Source organism: Canis lupus, chromosome 10, assembly GCF_003254725.2.
Source record: "Canis lupus dingo isolate Sandy chromosome 10, ASM325472v2, whole genome shotgun sequence".
Taxonomy (NCBI): domain Eukaryota; kingdom Metazoa; phylum Chordata; class Mammalia; order Carnivora; family Canidae; genus Canis; species Canis lupus.
In genome coordinates, this window is record NC_064252.1 from 44,342,398 (window position 1) to 44,361,019 (window position 18,622).

Genomic DNA, 18,622 nt, shown 5'->3' on the forward strand with positions numbered 1-18,622 from the left:
CACTGGTGTCACGTGATCACTCCCGGAAGCGCTGCTGGCTGGCTGGGTTCTGGGCGGGCTCCCGGCCGGTGGGATTTCGGAACTATGGCGAGGTACGGGAAGGAGCAGGATGCCCAGAGCATTGCTGCATTCACGGTGTTAAAGCGGGCGATGGAACTGGACTCGGGTTCCCGGTACCAGCAGGCCCTGGTGTGTTACCAGGAGGGGATTGACCTGCTCATGCAGGTCCTGAGAGGTGAGCAGGGAGCCGTGGAGAGAGGACTAGATGAAAGGAACTGGATCTCGCTGTGCCTGGGGCGGAGTTAAGAATCCTTGTGCACAACGAGAAAGCAAATACGAATACAGAAGGCGGATATTCTACAGAACAAGTGGACTGGTTTCGTTTATGCCTTTGATAGGTTGATGTCATCAAAAAAGAGGAACTGTACTCTAGATTTTTAAGAGACAGAATAAAATGTAACATATAAGCCTTGATAGGACTAGTTTTGAACGTAAATGTAAGAGACATTTCTGGATCAGTTTGGAACGTTTGAATAGAGATTGGGTAACACTCAAATTATTGACTTTGTTAAGCAGTATGTTTTTTTCGAAAACTGCCTTTGATTTTTTGAGATGCAGACTTGAGCGTCTTGGAAAGAGTTTGTCACGATATCTGAGTTTAATTTTAAGGAAGAGAAACAATTGGAGCAAATGTGGCAGAATGCTAACAATTCTTAAATCAATGTGATGAGTAATAAGGGTGTTCGTTACACAATTATCTTTACTTCTCTGTGTAGACGTTTTCGTTAGAAGTAAACAATAAAAACACGTAGCGGCAAAAAAAAAAAAAATTGAGAAATTTCAGCGTGTACTGAAATCGGTGTGAGAAATCATAGTATTGTGAATGGGGCAGCCAGACTTTATCTGTTGTGTAATTATTCAATGTTGAGAAGTACCCAAATAACCACTAACAAATAGTACAATCCTTGGCACATAGTAGACACTCAGTAATTATATATTATATGTTTAATACATATGTTACATATGTATTATATAATTTATTTATTCGTATATTTTTATTTATGATAGTCACACAGAGAGAGAGTGAGAGAGAGGCAGAGGGAGAAGCAGGCTCCATGCACCGGGAGCTTGACGTGGGATTCGATCCCGAGTCTTCAGGATCGCGCCCTGGGCCAAAGGCAGGCGCTAAACCGCTGCGCCACCCAGGGATCCCTACATATGTATTATATAAAACTGGTTTAAGACTACCCCCTGCTCCCCAACCCCTGGAGCTCCCAGTCTGGCCTAAGATCTCTCATGTGTACCTTTAACAGAAGCCTTGAAAGAACAGCAGAGGGCGCTCTTCAAGGGTGAGTGCTTTCGTCAGAACTATAAAAACTACCGGGGTACCTGCCTGGGTGGCTCAGGTCATGATCTTGGGGTTCAAGAATAGAGCCATGCATTGGATTTCACGCTTGCGGGGAATCTGCTTCTCCCTCCTCACCCCCACTCATGCTCCAGCGCCCACTCTCAAATAAAATAAAATCTTAAAAAAAAAACAAAACTGTAAAATTATCTTGGGAGAGCCCGTTTGATGATGATAGTGATGATGGTGATAGGAGTAATTAATTATGAGTGTTGAGTGCTGACACTGTGCAGAGTACATCAAAATCATAATCTTGGGGTGCCTGGGTGGCTCAGGGGTGAGCATCTGTCTTTGGCTCAGGGCATGATCCTGGGGTCCTGGGATCGAGTCCCACGTCGGGCTCCCCACAGGGAGCCTGCTTCTCCCTCTGCCTATGTCTCTCTCTGCGTGGCTCATGAATAAATAAATACAGTCTTTAAAAAAAAAATCATAATGTTGTTTCACTCTACAATTGCCCTATGAAGTAGGAGGTAATGTTACCCTCATTTGCAGCATAAAATTAAACTTTTAAGTCTCACTACAATTAGTAGAGTCACAATTGGAACCCAAGGCTTTAAAGACTCTGGTATACTGACTGCCAAAATGAGATAGTGCACAGTGTTGGTCAGATGGAGCATTGCTAAAATTCTGGTGCTCTAGGGTTGTCAAGTGGAGCGCTGCTCAAGTTCTGGCACTCTGGGAATCTGAATCCGGAGAATCCAGTTTTGCTCCAGTGTGCTCCCTGATTCCACAGAAGTTATAGAGACAGTGACATAATCTTACAGATTAAGGTACAAATGCAAATAACGCCATATAGGGAATAAGTGCCAGGAGAGGGTTATAGACCAGTGCAATGAAGATTTAGACAGTTAAAGGTCATTTGGGGAAGGAAAAGTGGAGGTGGCTTTTGACAGGGGCTTTGGAGGAGTAAGTAGAATTTCAGCAATGAAATTCAGCTAAGTGTTTAAATTCTGTCTGTGCTGTTTTATTAAATAAGTTGGTTCCAGCATGTGTCTATAGAGAAAGAGTGAGAAGTTAAGTTTAAAGATAGAGTGAGTCTTGGAACACAGAGTGGATGGCCTTGACCGCCAGATTTTAACTCATTCCATAGATGAGGAGAAACCATTTAAAGTTTTTACAAAAGATTGGTGTAGTTAAAGTTGCATGTCAGGACTTGTCTCTATAAGGAATATGCTCTTCTCCTCTCAAGTATTTGTATTTTTATAGCATACTCCCTCTTTATACAAATATTACTTTCTCTGTGAGGCCTTCCCTGACCTCCTATGTAAAATTGCAGCCTCATCCTAGGACTCCCTTATCCTTCTTCCTTGTTTTATTTTATTTAATAACATTTACCACAATCTAACATACATACTTACCTGATTTACTTTTCTTGTTGTCTTTCCTCCAACTTGAATAAGAGAGGACAATTGTGTCTGTACTAGGCTTGAACAAGCCAGTACATATACTGTGGTTAATAAAAGAAGTTACACTGGGATCCCTGGGTGGCGCAGCGGTTTAGCGCCTACCTTTGGCCCAGGGCGCGATCCTGGAGACCCGGGATCGAATCCCACGTCGGGCTCCTGGTGCATGGAGCCTGCTTCTCCCTCTGCCTATGTCTCTGCCTCTCTCTCTCTCTCTCTGTGTGTGACTATCATAAATAAATAAAAAAAAATTAAAAAAATAAAAGAAGTTACACATAAGGAGAGCAGGAGGGCTAGAATGAACCCTATGGGATCAAAGTTATCATCATGAACTCGTGGTTTAAATTAAAAAAAAATATATATATATATACACACACACACACACAGTTGAATAGACAGAAATAAATGAAGATGTATATATATGTTAGTAACCCTACGTATATTTTCTAGCCATGTTGATTGAAAGAGCCTAGAAGTAGTGACAGGACTTTCCTAGTGGCAACAAGTACACTTGGCACCCAGAATTGGATTTCTTCATACCATTCTCCAACAAAGGAACCAGGGGTTCTTGGAAAAATGGTTGATTCCAGGGCTGGGGCAGGGAAAACACAAGATGAGTTGAAAACATTTTGCACCAGAAAGCAAGGAAGTGATCAAAATTTGAGGAGTCTTCTAAAGGACAGGGGCCAAGGATCCCTGGGTGGCACAGCGGTTTAGCACCTGCCTTTGGCCCAGGGCGCGACCCTGGAGACCCAGGATCGAATCCCACGTTGGGCTCCCGGTGCATGGAGCCTGCTTCTCCCTCTGCCTGTCTCTCTCTCTCTCTCTCTCTCTCTTGCTCTCTCTGTGACTATCATAAATAAATAAAAAATTAAAAAAAGAAAGGACAGGGGCCAACATGAAGGAGCTGTCAAAGCCAAAGCTGATAAAATTAGAACAAGAAAATAATAGTATTGCCATTTGCAATGACATCGATGGTGCTAGAGAGTATTATGCTAAGTGAAATAAGTCAGAGAAATACCATATGATTTCACTCATATGTAGAATTTAAGAAGCAAATGAGCAAAGAGAAAAAGAGAGGCAAACCAAGAAATAGATTCATAACTATAGAGAACAAACTGATGGAGGGATGGGTGAAATAGGTGATGGGGATTAAGAAGCGCACTTGTGATGAGTAGTGGGTGATGTATGGAAGTGTTGAATTACTATATTATAACCAGAAAGTAATATTACAATGTATGTTAACTAACTGGAATTTAAATAAAAAAACAATAGTATTGGATTACAACCCACAGACTAAAATAAATATGCATGAGTCCATATTGATATAAATTGATCATCGAATAAATAAGTAGATGGGAGGAGGGATAGCTCTTCTTTACAGTAGCATTCCAAGTTTATTTATTTATTTATTTTTAAGATTTTATTTATTCATGAGAGACACAGAGAGAAGGCAGAGACATAGGTAGAGGGAGAAGCAGGCTCCATGCAGAGAGCCCGATGTGAGACTTGATCCTGGATCTCTGGGATCACGCTCTGAACCAAAGGCAGACACTCAACTGCTGAGCCACTCACGCGTCCCGCATTCCAAATTTATAAATTAAATGATAGAATAGGAAATCTCTGTTTGACAGACACTCTAGTGATAGTTGTTGCAGGCAAGGACCATCAATGGGTGCTAAAATTAGTGGATAAAAGTGATGAGAAACAGGGTATCTTCCCACAAGAAGATATCATTTAGAAGGGACAAAATAGTGATTTTACAGTGGAGAAATCTTCGATTACCACATGATCAAAGTTAATGTCACCAGTAGTAACACATATTGACATCATGTACCCACTGAGAAGGGCCTGCTTTGATGATGATTTTTGTGCTAAAAATGTGTAACCTCAATCTAATCATGAGAAAACATCAATAGTTCCAAATGAGAGACATCCTACAAAATAACTGAGCCCTGTTTTCCTCAAATGTCAAAATCATAAAAGGTGGAGAGAGGCCAAGAACCTATACAGATTGGAGGAGAGGACACTAAGAAGACATGATAAGTATATGCTGTGTAAGATCCTGGACCAGAAAAGAAACTTTCTTTAGTGGGACAATTGGTGGAATACAAGGTTTGTAGATGAGTTAGTAGTGTTGTATCAGTGTTAATTTCCTAACTCTGATAATTGTACTATATTTATATATTAGTATTAGGGGAGTCTGGGTGAAAGGATGCTGTACCATTATTGCAATTTTTCTATAAATACAAAATTCTAAATATATTTTAATGGGAGTTTGATATAAGCAATATCAAAAGGGAGGAATGAAGAAACCAGAAGTGATTTGGTGACCGATTGGGTTTGGGGGTTAGGGCTTAGGTAAGATTTTACTGATAATGTATATTAAAAAAAATACCTTACATTTTTGAGATGGCTGGGAAAATAATTGAACATAAACTATAACCAGGAAGTCTAGAAGAGAAACTGATTTTGTGTAAGAAAGATAAGTGTTGGGACAGCCCGGTGGCTCAGTGGTTTAGCACTGCCTTCGGCCCAGGGCCTGATCCTGGAGACCTGGAATCGAGTCCCACGTCAGGCTCTTTGCACGGAGCCTGCTTCTCCCTCTGCCTGTGTCTCTGCCTCTGTGTGTGTGTGTGTGTGTGTGTGTGTGTGATGAATAAATAAATAAAATCTTAAAAAAAAAGAAAAAGATAAATGTTGTTTGCTATGTTTTGATTATGCTAAGATTTCAGACTTGTGGTTGATTACGACAAAACAATTCTTAGACTCAGGTTTGACATGTAATAAGCCACCTTTGTCACCTCACCAAATTTGATGTCCCCAGCTGTGAGACACAGTGGCAGAGTCTCCACTCAATAAAGCTGTTCCAGATGCTTAGTGTAAAAATGAAGGTCTTGCATGATCAAGCCAAATATGAGCACATTAGTGTATTTTAGGACTGAGGCAAACCATGCTTAAGGATAGGAAATTTGAAAAAAAAAAAAAAAAGGATAGGAAATTTGTGGAAAACTTGAGAAACTGGAAATAATGCCTGTACTAAATAGAAAAACTATTGGGAAATTTGAGAATGTATTTTTTAATTTGTAGGTACCAAAGATGATACAAAGAAACGTAATCTCCGAAAACAAATTTCTGGCTACATGGATAAAGCAGAAATAGTAAAGAAATACTTGGATCAAGAAAAAGAAGGTAAAGAGGCTAATTTACAGAACGTGTCCATAAGCTATTGTGACAAAGCTGATTTCATCCAATGTTTCTGGCTCTGCCTTTTGGAACTCTGTGGTCTGGACCATTTATCCCTGGGAGCCTACTGGTTTATTCTGCATTTCCACTTCCCTATACATAAGTTATTCTTAACCTTTTTGGGGGCGGACCCTGCAGTGGGGAGGTGGTTTTCACATATCCTCTTGAGAATCTGATGAAAGCTATACATACTGCAGAACTCTGCATGCTGTTTTAAGTTCACAGATCCCCATGAAGGTAATGTGTGAACTAAAGTTGAAATAATACTGCACAGAAATAGGGAATGTAAATCTTGTATTTTATTTCTATTTTCCTTTAGAAAATGAACAAAATGTTGAAGTAGCTAAAGAAACTCCTGGGACTTCTTTAGGATTTTGCTGTGAATCAAAACATTCCAGGAGTTAAGTATTCCTAATGACTGGAGATGCCATAGGTGTCCTTTCCTACTTATTATTAGTTTTCTACTCATGAGTATGCAGTTTACAAACATCTACCTATAAATGATCATCACCACTTTTGCCTGGCATACCTGCTTTTGTTAGCCAAAGTTACTACTGCCCTCAAAAAGCCAGTGTCTCCAGGGGCACCTGGGTGGCTCAGTCAGGTAAGTGTCTGACTCTTGGTTTCAGCTCAGGCCATGATCTCATGGATAATGAGATCGAACCTGTATTGGGCTCTGCTCGCAGGCAGCACAGTCTGCTTAAGATTGTCTCTCTTCCTCTGCCCCTCCCCACTCCCTACTCTCTTTAAATAAATAAATAAATAAATAAATAAATAAATAAATAAATAAAATCTTAAAAAAAAAAAAATATATATATATATATATAAAAACCCGGGGATCCCTGGGTGGCGCAGCGGTTTAGCGCCTGCCTTTGGCCCAGGGCGCTATCCTGGAGACCCGGGATCGAATCCCATGTCGGGCTCCCGGTGCATGGAGCCTGCTTCTCCCTCTGCCTGTGTCTCTGCCTCTCTCTCTCTCTGTGTGACTATCATAAGTAAATAAAAAAATAAAAAAAAATAAAAAAAAAAAGCTTTAAAAAAAGAAAAAAAAAAAAAACCCACCAGTGCTTCCAGCCCTCAGCTGCTCTTCCTCACTGTTCTTATATGGTCCTCCCCCACCTCTTCCTAGTATTCTGTATGAGCCCATACCCTGGGTACTCCCCTGCCGGAGCTCCTCTATTGGGTGGGAATAAAAAGTATTTACTTTACCCTAAATTTAAATGTACAATGAAACTTCCTTTTAAAACCTTGATTAAAAAAAAAAAAACCTTGATAAAATATAGTACCATCAGCATTGTGGCTTGAATACATTGGGTTAAATTAACCTATGTGGTTAGCTTGGCTTGAAAACTGATACATAGTTGCTAACATATTTGGGGAAATATTAGGAATAGAATCAAACTACTGGTCTTTAAACAAACTTTAAATATATAACAATCATGTAAATTAGGAACTACCATTAGAGGTCATATTTTTAAAAAACTTAAAGGTCTTTGATAACTAATTCAATAATTATTCATTTCGAATGAACAAAAGCAATGGAACTATCTTACTGATCCTGTGGGATCCTAGTCTTTGGCTTGGGTCGTTAAGAAGTGCTATAAGTTTCTGCTTAAAATATTCTATAAGTTCTTCCTTAGAGACTTCAAAATTCCACATAGTACTGCATTTATACGTTTAATACTTTAGCTATTAAATTGCAGGAACATAAAAAAGACTAAAATCTGAAGGGAAGGACAAGGAAGCTCTGGAGTTCTAGCTTATTGTTCTACTCACGTGACAGAGTATCAGCTATCATTATACATATGGGCTTCTCTTAGATAAACTGCCTGGTCTGTAGGATTTGACCCAAGAACCTGTTCCAAGAAATCTCTGGACTTTCCCACTTGGCCTCCATGAAGATAAAAATCACTTATGGGATTGTTTGCCTTATTTATCTCTGTATGTGTAGCATCTTGCTTTGTGCCTCATATATATGTAGTAGGTATTCAGAAATATTTGCTGAGTGGAGGAGTTAAAAAAATTAACTTGTATCAGATCCTGATTAATCACTGTATGTAAATATGTGTAAAAGGAATATAAATGGTCATTGGTTATATTATTGAAATTGTGTTTTGTAGATGGAAAATATCATATGCAGATTAAAATAGAAGAGAATGCAACTGGTTTCAGTTATGAGTCACTTTTTCAACAATACCTTAATGAAACAGTTACAGAAGTTTGGATACAAGATCCTTACATTAGACAGATTCATCAGGTAGGTGAAATGTACAAAAATATGATGAAATGTTATTTAAAATGTATGAGTTAGTAATAACCTATCCTGATGTCTTTCAGCTATATAACTTTCTTCGATTTTGTGAGATGCTTATTAAGAAACCATGTAAAGTAAAAACTATTCATCTTCTCACATCTCTGGATGAAGTAGGTATCTGGAAGCATTTACTGTTTCTGCATTTACTTTTTCTTCATTCACTTTATTCAGATACAAGATGTAGTTTGAGCAAGGAAAATGTGGACACTGCTTCAGCTAGAACTATTTCTTCGGGATTATCTAACTACAGGACTAAAATACCTTCCTTCCAAACAATGCTGTTGATTTTTTTTCTGATTTTGTTGTACCTCGCATTGGGCCACTTTGCTAAGCTCTTTGATTCAAATAGTTTGTCAGTTTAGTCTCTTGGATGTTCCAGGATATGATCACATGTTTGCACTATTGACAGTTTTATCTCTTCTTTACCAATGATTATATAGTATTGGCCTTCTGGTGGATCATAGCATAATAGCATCTCTATCTTGATTTTGACTTAAATAGGAATGCTCCTAAATAAACCAGATTTCTAGGATTAACTTGAAAAGAAAGCAGTTCCATCTGAATAACTAAGTAGCATTACTAGGGGTACCTGGGTGGCTCGGTCATTGAGCATCTGCCTTCTGCTTGGGTTGTGATCCGGGGTTCTGGGATGGAGTCCCGCATCGGGCTCCCCAGAGGGAGCCTGCTTCTCCCTCTGCCTGTGTCTCTGCCTCTTTCTGTGTGTCTCTCATGAATAAATAAATGAAATCTTAAAAATAAATAGCATTACTAAAATACCTTTTAGGAGATGGGACAGAGTTGTGTTATGTACACGTTAGAAAAAAATTTTGATAAAAACAATTGCTGTTAAACTGCTTTATGCTCTGGTTGCTTCTTTGAGATAATAGACTTTGAAACTAGTATAGAATCTTTTCCATTTTAATTCATTCTATGATATACATTGCATAGCTTAATGATAATTTAAAATATTAGTAACTGAACAGAAAATTGTATCTTTCCTATTTACAGGGTAGTGGGAAACAGCAGCAAAGTAGTGGCCTGCAAGAAATAAAAAAGTCACTCCAAGATCATGGAGTGCTGTTGGAATTAAAATATTCTTCTTCAGTACATGACCGAGAAATTAGGTTAGTGTATAGCAATATTTTAATTTTTATGCAGTTGAAAATATTTTTCTTTTAATAAGTTTTACATAATTACATATAAATATTCAATTTATTAAAATGTTAAGTAAAGATTAATTTTAGTATCTTTTCACTTTCGAGGAAAAAAATCTGGCTTATTATGTCTGAGTTTCATGTTTCCTAATGGATTAGAGTTTATGTGTTCTGTTGCTTTTCTGTTCAATTATACATATAGTGTTATGGTATTGGGATAATTTTTCTGGTAATAATATTTAATATTTTGATGATTTTAGTTTTTCTTGTTTATTAAATAATCACATAGGTGTGACAATATGCTATAGTGTCTACAAGGAAACAGCATATGCAGGTATCTTAGTAATATGTTTGTGGCTTTTATATGTTTAGAGTACTGCACCCTTAGTTTTAATGAAAACTTAAGCATAACCTAAATGCAGTGCTATTGTTGAAGCAGAGGTTGGGATCCAGAGCTCTTCTTCCTTATGTCCTCCATCTCTAGGTAGGGGAACCGCTGCAATACTCTGTAGTCTGCCTGAATACACTTCGTAGAACAGGAAAGTTTTATCAGAAATCTGAAATTCAAGAATAAGATTTAATTTAATTGTTAAACTTGTTACCAGCTAATCAAATCAACTAATGGTTTCTTTAGATGTTTCATTTCATTGGAAACATAGCCCATGAGTAACCCTCGGTTTGGTTCAACTCGTGCTGCTGCCGAAAGTGATTTTCTTTGTTATGAGGAAATGTTGCTGATACTTGCACTATATCTTTGATAATTGTCTGACTCAACTGTCTAGAATATAATACTGTATACTATTTCAATAGGTTTAACAATGGATGGATGATTAAGATTGGAAGGGGACTCGATTATTTTAAGAAACCACAGGTAGGATATAGTCTTAAGAGTGAGTATGTTGCACTCTTTTTGTATCATTTTAATAAACTGGCTTTGGGCTTTTTTGTTGTTTAAAAAAAAAAAAAAAAAAACCTCTTTTCTTCTCTTCTTAGAGTCGATTTTCCCTTGGATATTGTGATTTTGACTTAAGACCATGTCATGAAACCACAGTGGACATTTTTCATAATAAGCACACAAAAAAAATATGACGGGTAGTCACCTAATTTGTATTATATATTTCTATTTTAAGTTAATATTGATTTTGTTGTTGTTTTTACTTTGGACAGATCATTCCTATAATTATGAATTTAACAATAAATTTTTATATTTCTAACTTATGGATCCATTGTTCAGTTATGTAACCAAACCTAAATATTTTTATAAATACATTATTTAGTAGATTTAGGTATTTCTAGTCACAAGGTTAATTTAAACATTTTACTAGCTTTTCTCTTATTTGACTGTTGGAGAATGGATCAATAAATAATAAGCACTATTATGAAGATGAATTCAATGTTAATTTTGCCCCTGGGAATTTAGAGTCCAGGAAGAAAAATCATGGATTAGAATATTCTTTTAAGAGACAGATGGGCTTGTGCTTCTAATAACCAGGAGAAAAAAAATGTTAATTTTATAACAAGTGTCCCTGGTAGAAATTTACCAACATTCATTTATCCAATATTACCTAACTCCGTAAAGGTAAACCAACCTGCTTAGTTACACAGGTACATTTTACAGCTTATTCAGTCTTGGTTGGCACATTTGTAAAGCCTTGCAGTTTAAGATCAACTGTTTTGGCATCCATCCAGATGCCAGTTGAGTGGTTGGGGACGAAGACTAGGTTCCATGGAGATAGGTTGGGGTTGGGAATAAAGGTAGAGGTAACGAGCAGTCTGGAAGCTTAAAGAATAAGCTAAGTCAGTCTGTGGAGGGAAAGAGAAGTATTAGTGTTAGGGAGTACACATAAAACATCACATCTGGAGAAGACTGAAGATTACATTCAAGATTAAATAGTATGAAAGGACCAAAGCCAGGTAGAAGCCATGGGAATAAGATTGGGCAGAGTGGTCCTGGGTGACTTGAACACCAGCTTTATGTTCTACCTCTGGGAGCCACCTGACTAAATTGGCATAAAAGACCAAGAAGGGATTCCGGAAAAGTTCCTAATGTTTTTCATTAATGTTTTCAGGTTCAGGTGCTGGTAATGCTGAACCTGAAAAGACTCAAACCAGTGTGCCAAGCTTGGTTATATGGAAATTCAGGGTCTCAGGAGAGCAAGTATTGGACCTAATCAGAAGTTAATTTTCTGCAAAGTATCGTAGCTTATTTTGCCAGGTACCTATCAGCATGTGGAAGTAGAGAGGCTTTTCATTCAGGTGAGAACATGTATTAGACCTCCTTATTTTCATTGTAAAATAACCACTCTGATTTCTTTTAGAGCATATGTATCTATCACTGTAGAGATTCAGCAGTCCACAACCCTGTGAAATTAACTTTTATTCAACCCGTATAGGAATCCTGCCTAAGAGATATTGATATTTAAGGAAAAGTGCCTATCCATTATTTATAATAATGGATAAAGCAATAATGCTATCCATTATTCTATATATTTGAAATCTATCCCCAGATCCAATTAGAACATCAGAAGACTACTAGATGCAAGTTACTTATTAAATACATCAAGAAATGTGCAAGAACTCTGTGAGTAAACTAAACTTTATGGAGGATTGTAAAAGGAAAGTAGGGAAAGACAAATTATATTCTTGGATGGGAAAGCTTAATAAATATCATTTCTCCCTAAGTTAATTTTATAAATTAATTGACAGAGACTAATGCTAGGAAACTTGCCTGACCAGCTATAAAGACATAAAGTTACTATATATATATATATATATATATACACACACACACTATATACTATAGTACTTTATATATATATAAATATATAGTATAAATATAGTTATATTTATATATAAATATAGTTATATTTATATAAACTTATATACAGTATATATAAAAATTTATATAAATATATAGTATATAAATATATACTATAAATATCTAGTATAAAGTACTTTTATATATAAAGTTACTATATATATATACTATATATAGTAACTTTATATATACACATTTTTTAAATGTATGGGCGTATGGGCATAAGAATGGACAAATCAGTGGGATAGAATAAGGAGTCTGAAAATATCTGAGAGAGTAAGTGAATGTAAAAAAAAAAAAAGTAAGTGAATGTGTGTATGGGTCCTTTTTTTTTTTTTTTTTTTGGTATGGGTCCTTAATGCACTACAAAGGTATGGTTCATATTAGTGGGGAAAGAGTAGATTATTCAATAAATGTTTGGAAAAAACATTAGATTTCTACCTCACATAGTTATTCTGTTAGAGCTAATTAAATAAAAAAAATGTTTTTTTAACTCCACTAAATGTACTAAGTATAACACAAAACCCAGGAATTATCAAGGAAAAGGCAAAAGATCTGATCATGTAAGTATTGAAAATTTGATTAAAAATGATAAAAAGTTAACACGAGATCAAATTTATAGTATATAGAGAAAGGATTAATAGTACTAATATATAAGGAAGATAGCCAAACTTTCAGGAAGTGAACTCAATCTTACCTCTGTTAGCCTCACTGCCTCACCAAGGAATTTGTCCTTTTAGCCATGACTCCCTTTGCTGCATTGTTTCTGCCAGTATAGACATTCCTAGCCAGATACCACCCACCCTATTTCTTTGTTTTTAATTAACAAACTTCTTGAAGTTCTTTATACAATTTTTTCCAATTACCTCATCTCCCTATTCATATTTCAACTCACTTCAATCAGGCTACCCAGTCACTCCACTGAAATTGCTCTTATCAAAGTCAACAATGACTTCCATCAGTGAGTGCTTCTTAACCTTCATATTACCTTTCAGAAGTATTTGACCAAGAGGGCCACTCCCTTCTTGAAATTCTCAAATACCATGAAACATATTTTCCTTCTCCTCCATCCTGTCTCTTAAATATTGGTGTTAAGTCATATACTAAGTAGTAACATTTTTTTTTAATTTGCGCTCTCCCCCAAGTGATTAGTAATTTCTTAGTGAAAAGCAACAGGAACTGCTCTTACTTGATATAAGCAAAAAAGAGATTATAAAGATAGTGGGTAGTTCAGGCCATCACCACCGAGGTACAGACTTGGCCTTGGAAGTTATGCAGCAAAAAAAACCACATCTAGATCACAACACAGAACTAATCAAATGGTACCACTGCTGATCCCAAGGCAAGACCTGGACTCAGTAGTCTTATTACCACTTCTGTCACTTAAATTACCAGATAGTACACTGCTACTCTCAGTGCCTTGCTACTCCTAGAAATTCAGGCTCCTGGTACTACTGCCAGAGAAGTGTTTTCACCATCCCATGTTCTCTGTCATGATGCATTCAGATTCTGAAGCAAGTACATCTGATTGGCAGAACCTAAGACATATGCCCTTACCCTAGATTCAAGAGAGGCTAGGTAGGAAAAGAGTACAGTGGAAATTTCAGTTTCCACAGAGTAGAGTGTTGTTGGTTTGCAACCTCTGGAGTTCCCCAGGTGAAATTCAAAACTGGCCTTCATAAACTCAGTGCAAGGAAAGAATGAAAAAAGAGGCAGACCATTCCAGATTGGAGGGTGGGGTTTAATAACCAAGGGAACTTACATATAAGGCTTTTCTTGGGTGACTACAAGATTCTACACATGCTTGCAGAATCTCAAGAGTTCATAGAGGCTTTGATGGAATTCAAGTCACATGTACAATCCAGATAGTCTCAGGATCATATTAGTCTCTCAAGGCTGAATTTTTGAAGTGGCTCCTAATGTTGGAGCAGTGGGTACACATTCTAAGGGCAGGGGAGGGTGTAAAGAGCCTCCAATTGCCCATATTCAGTTCAGGGGTCAACTGGCATCACATCCTCTTGATGACCTCTCCAACAAACCAGGTTTGACCTCACAGCAAAGTTTATAAGGTAGAGGTGACTCAGGTGCTAAACACTTTAAGCTTTAAATGAGTTATAAAAGTTCACAGTTATCCATTTTCATGACTTAAAATTCTATGTATATGCTGTCAACTCCTAAATATATAAAATAAGCCAAAACTTTTCCTTGGATCTGTGATCTCATATATTCAGCTGCCTATTTGGCATTTCCTGTGGCATCTCAGAAGCACACAGGCATTTCAAATATAGGATGCTGCAACTGAACTTTGGAAACACACTCCCCCACTCCTTGTACTTACTCCCATTCATCCAGTTGCTCAAATAAGAAATCTAGGATTCATTTTTGATTCCTCATTCTCCTTGAACCCCATATGGAAACAATCAGAAAATTCTGCGGGCTCCAGCTGCAAAACATACCTTTTCTATTCAGGTGATGCTTGTTAAATTGCCCTTTTGGAACCCAAAGCCCTTAACACCTTTCACCTGATGGTATCCTCGCTCTTGAGAAACAAATGGTATCAGAAAATCAGGAGTGCTTTATTGCCCCAAAGCATATCCTATCAGGATACCTTTCTTGGAAAGTAACTTTCACGCAGCAAATGTAATGCTTAAAAAATATGTCCATGAGAAATCTCTTCAAATTGTTTATTTGCCGTTTAATATTGCTGTAGAAGAACAGAAGGACCTGCCTGTGAATCCTGCCTCAAATGAAGAACAGTTAGACTGTCATTTGTGTTTGTCTCAGGAGTCACTTGAAAAGCAAAATCCCAGGGCGCTTGGGTGGCTCAGTGATTGAGCATCTGCCTTTAGCTCAGGGCATGATCCGGGGTCCTGGGATCCAGTCCTTTATCAGGCTCCCCAGAGGGAACCTGCTTCTCCCTCTGCCTATGTCTCTGCCTCTCTCTCTCTGTGTCTCTCATGAATAAAGAAATAAAATCTTAAAAAAAAAAAAAAAAAGTAAAATTCCCTCCACTTACTCCACTTCTGCTTTGAGAAAACCAGTTGCAGGTGAAACCCTGTTTGTCCACTCCTGCCCCTCCCCTTCTTCACAAAAAAAAAAAAAAGGGAGGGGGATGAGATCTGGATCTACTCAGGTACAAGACAAGAACTCATAAGAGCTAAATTCACATGTTAAAATCCTAACCTATAGTACCTCAGAATGTAACTGTATTTGGAGACAAGGTCTTCAAAGAGTTATAAAGTTAAAATGATGTCTTTAGAGTGGACCCTAATCCAGTAAGATTGATGTCCTTATAAGAAGTGGACATTTTGAGCAGCCTGGGTGGCTCAGCCATTTAGTGCTGCCTTCAGCCCAGGGCGTGATCCTCAAGACCCAGGATCGAGTCCCACGTCAGGTTCCCTGCATGGAGCCTGCTTCTCTCTCACCTGTGTCTCTGCCTCTCTGTTTCTCATGAATAAATAAATAAAGTATTTTTTAAAAAGTGGACATTATGACACATATGCACACTCAGAGGAAATTTAACAGTACCCTAATTGGTCTTAAGTGTTAACGTGCTTCCAACTTATGCACTCCTTGCTTGCTGACCTAAATCTCAGTTTATAACAGTACTAACCTACTTCCCTTGAGATTCTGTGAAGTGCTGGCCTTGAGGAACAAAGAACCGGACTTTCCAGAAGATAAGGCCTGATCACACTCAAACAGCCACCACTGGTCATGGCATCCTTGATAAGAGACATCCGGGAGCCTTGATTCCTGGTACAGGGGCACGGGTCCAGACTGCTTTGCCAGGACATGGCTTGTTGGGCTGCAGGGACATGCTTTACTGAGAGACACCTAGGAGCCTTGATTGTTGGTAGAGCAGAGGATTCTGGAAGATTTTTCGAGAACAGATGATTAATTTCTGAGTACCAAGTTCCGCACATAGACCCCTCACCATTCCCTGCACCTTCCCTTTTAAAAATCTGCTTCCCCTGGACAGGGAAGATGGTCTTTGAGACATTAATCTGCCATTTTCCCAAGTTGCTAACTTCCTGAATAAAGCAACATTTCATTTGCAACCAACACTTGTCTCTTGAATATTGGCTTTCGAGTGGCGAGTTTGGAACTAGTCCTCTTCCCAATAACAAAAAGACCATGTGAGGACACAGGTAGAAGGCAGCTATCTGCATGCCAAGGTGAGAGGCCCCAGGAGACACTAAACACACCAGGCTTGGGTTTGATCTTGGACTTCCTGGCCTCCAGGACTGAGAAAATATATTTTTATTATTTAAGCCACCTAACTTGTGGTATTTTGTTATGATAGCTCTAGCAGATTAATATATACTGCTTTGTTCCAATAAATCAGAATTAAACGTTGCCCCGAAAATGGAAGTCGTCCTTAATTTTTGACAAGTGCTTAACATAATGTCAGCATCTTTCCATGGCTACTGCCAGCATCACCGCTGCTGGGGTTCCTGCAGTTATCTCCCAAATGGCTTTCTGCTTCCTGTCTTCTCTCACTCCAATCCATTCTCCACAGAGCAGACAATAGGCTTTATAACAACTGCAGTGGGGCACCTGGGTGGCTCAGTGGTTGAGCGTCTTTCGCTCAGGTCATGATCCTGGGGTCCTGGGATTGAGTCCCACATCGGGTTTCTTGTGAGGAGCCTGTTTCTCCCTCTGCCTATGTCTCTGCCTCTCTCTCATGAATAAATAAAATCTTTAAAAGACAAACAAAAAGTGAAAACTGCAGTATCACTGCACTTAAAATAAGATCTTGGGCTATCTGTCCCTACCGGATCTGGTCTCTTCATCCTCATCTTGCTCCATTCTCCCCTTGTTCCCACACTTCAGTTTGCCTATACTTCCTTTGACACCATCAATAACCTAGCTTTTACCCACTTGAGAGCTTCCTGTATGCTGTTGTGTGGTAGATTATACTTTACAAAAATGGCTTCAATAAGATCCCCCAGACCCAGTAATAATTTTTATAATAACTTTCACATACTTCCCATGGAGAGAGGTGCTATGGATGTTCTCTCCTCTTGGATTTGGATGCATGTGTGACTATACAAGTTGCTTCCAAGATAAGGTTTTAAGAGGACATGGTTTCTGTTGGGCTTTCTTGAGTCACTTTTTCTGGGAATCCAGCTACCATGCTGTGAGGGAGTTCAGGCAGCCTTGATTAGGCCCAAGTGGAAAGGAATTGAAGCCCTCAACCCATAGCTCCAGCTGAGCTTCCAGCCAATTGCCAGCACGTTTGCCAGCCATGTGAGCCATCCTGTAGCAAGTTATTTCCAGCCCTTTAAGCTGCCCTCGCTAATGCCACTGGATCATATGCGCTATCCCCATCAAAGCTCAAATTGCAGATTTGTGAATAAATGTTTTAAGCCACTAAGTTTTGGAGTGGTTTGTTAAGTGGCAATAGATAACTAATAAAACTGGAAATACTCCCCACTTCGCTCTGCTTGGCTGCTTTCTTCTCGTTCTTCAGGTCTCCATTTCAGTATTGTCTGATAGCTCTAGCTAGGTAGCCCGTATTATTGTCTGTTATAACTACCTAGGCTTTCCTTGCTTTATAATTACATACTAATTTGTCTACATTTCCTATTAGGCAACTCCAGTCTTGACCTATTAGTGAGTGATAATTTTTAAAAGATGAAGTAAAAATCAAGTATGTCAAGTAAGTGAATAGTATATGGTAAGTATTCCTTTTAGGTATAGATGATATCTATGCTAGTATTTTTTTTTTTTTTTTACTCTAGTTTTTAAGGAGTTTAAACCCAGTAGACCAAACTGTCAGTTCCTGAGGTCAGTAATCATGTCTCACTCACCATGAACATCCAACAATTCAAAGTACCTGGCACATAGTAGGCACTCATAAAGCACACAGTAAATACTGTAGAAATCAGAGGAGTATATGAATGAACTGTGGAGACACAAACTGGTTCCTGTGATGTTACTCTTTGAAGAATTTTGGCAATTTCTTCATAAGAGATGTAGAGACACAGCAAAACCTTCAGCAGGGGTTTTGGGGAAAGAAGAGACATGAGCATATTTGTTCACACTACGCATAAGGATCCATTGAGTGGAGAGAAAAATGTAAGATAAAAAAGATAATTATTTTTTTAAGATTTTATTTATTCATGAGAGACACACAGAGGCAGAGACATAGGCAGAGGGAGAAGCAGGCTCCCTGTGGGGAGACTGATGCAGTACTTGATCCCATGACCCCGGGATCATGACCTGAGCCTAAGGCAGACGCTCAACCACTGAGCCACCTGGGTGCCCCAAAAAGATAAA

General features: G+C 38.3%; 1 protein-coding gene across 2 annotated transcripts; it reads left to right on the forward strand.

The window, feature by feature from the left end:
* Positions 1 to 12,290, forward strand: MITD1 (microtubule interacting and trafficking domain containing 1). 2 transcript variants are annotated; one of them, XM_025464342.3, is made up of 7 exons: positions 1 to 235; positions 5,899 to 6,000; positions 8,175 to 8,311; positions 8,392 to 8,478; positions 9,377 to 9,492; positions 10,333 to 10,393; positions 11,592 to 12,290. In XM_025464342.3, exons 1-7 carry the CDS (start codon positions 85 to 87, stop codon positions 11,691 to 11,693), a joined length of 756 nt encoding a protein of 251 aa, XP_025320127.3. In that variant the 5' UTR covers positions 1 to 84; the 3' UTR covers positions 11,694 to 12,290. The 2 variants fall into 2 exon arrangements, with proteins under 2 accessions (XP_025320127.3, XP_025320130.3); XM_025464345.3 differs by lacking the exon at positions 11,592 to 12,290 and adding an exon at positions 10,516 to 10,736 and having other exon boundaries at positions 2 to 235.
* The last annotated feature ends 6,332 nt before the right edge of the window (positions 12,291 to 18,622 follow it).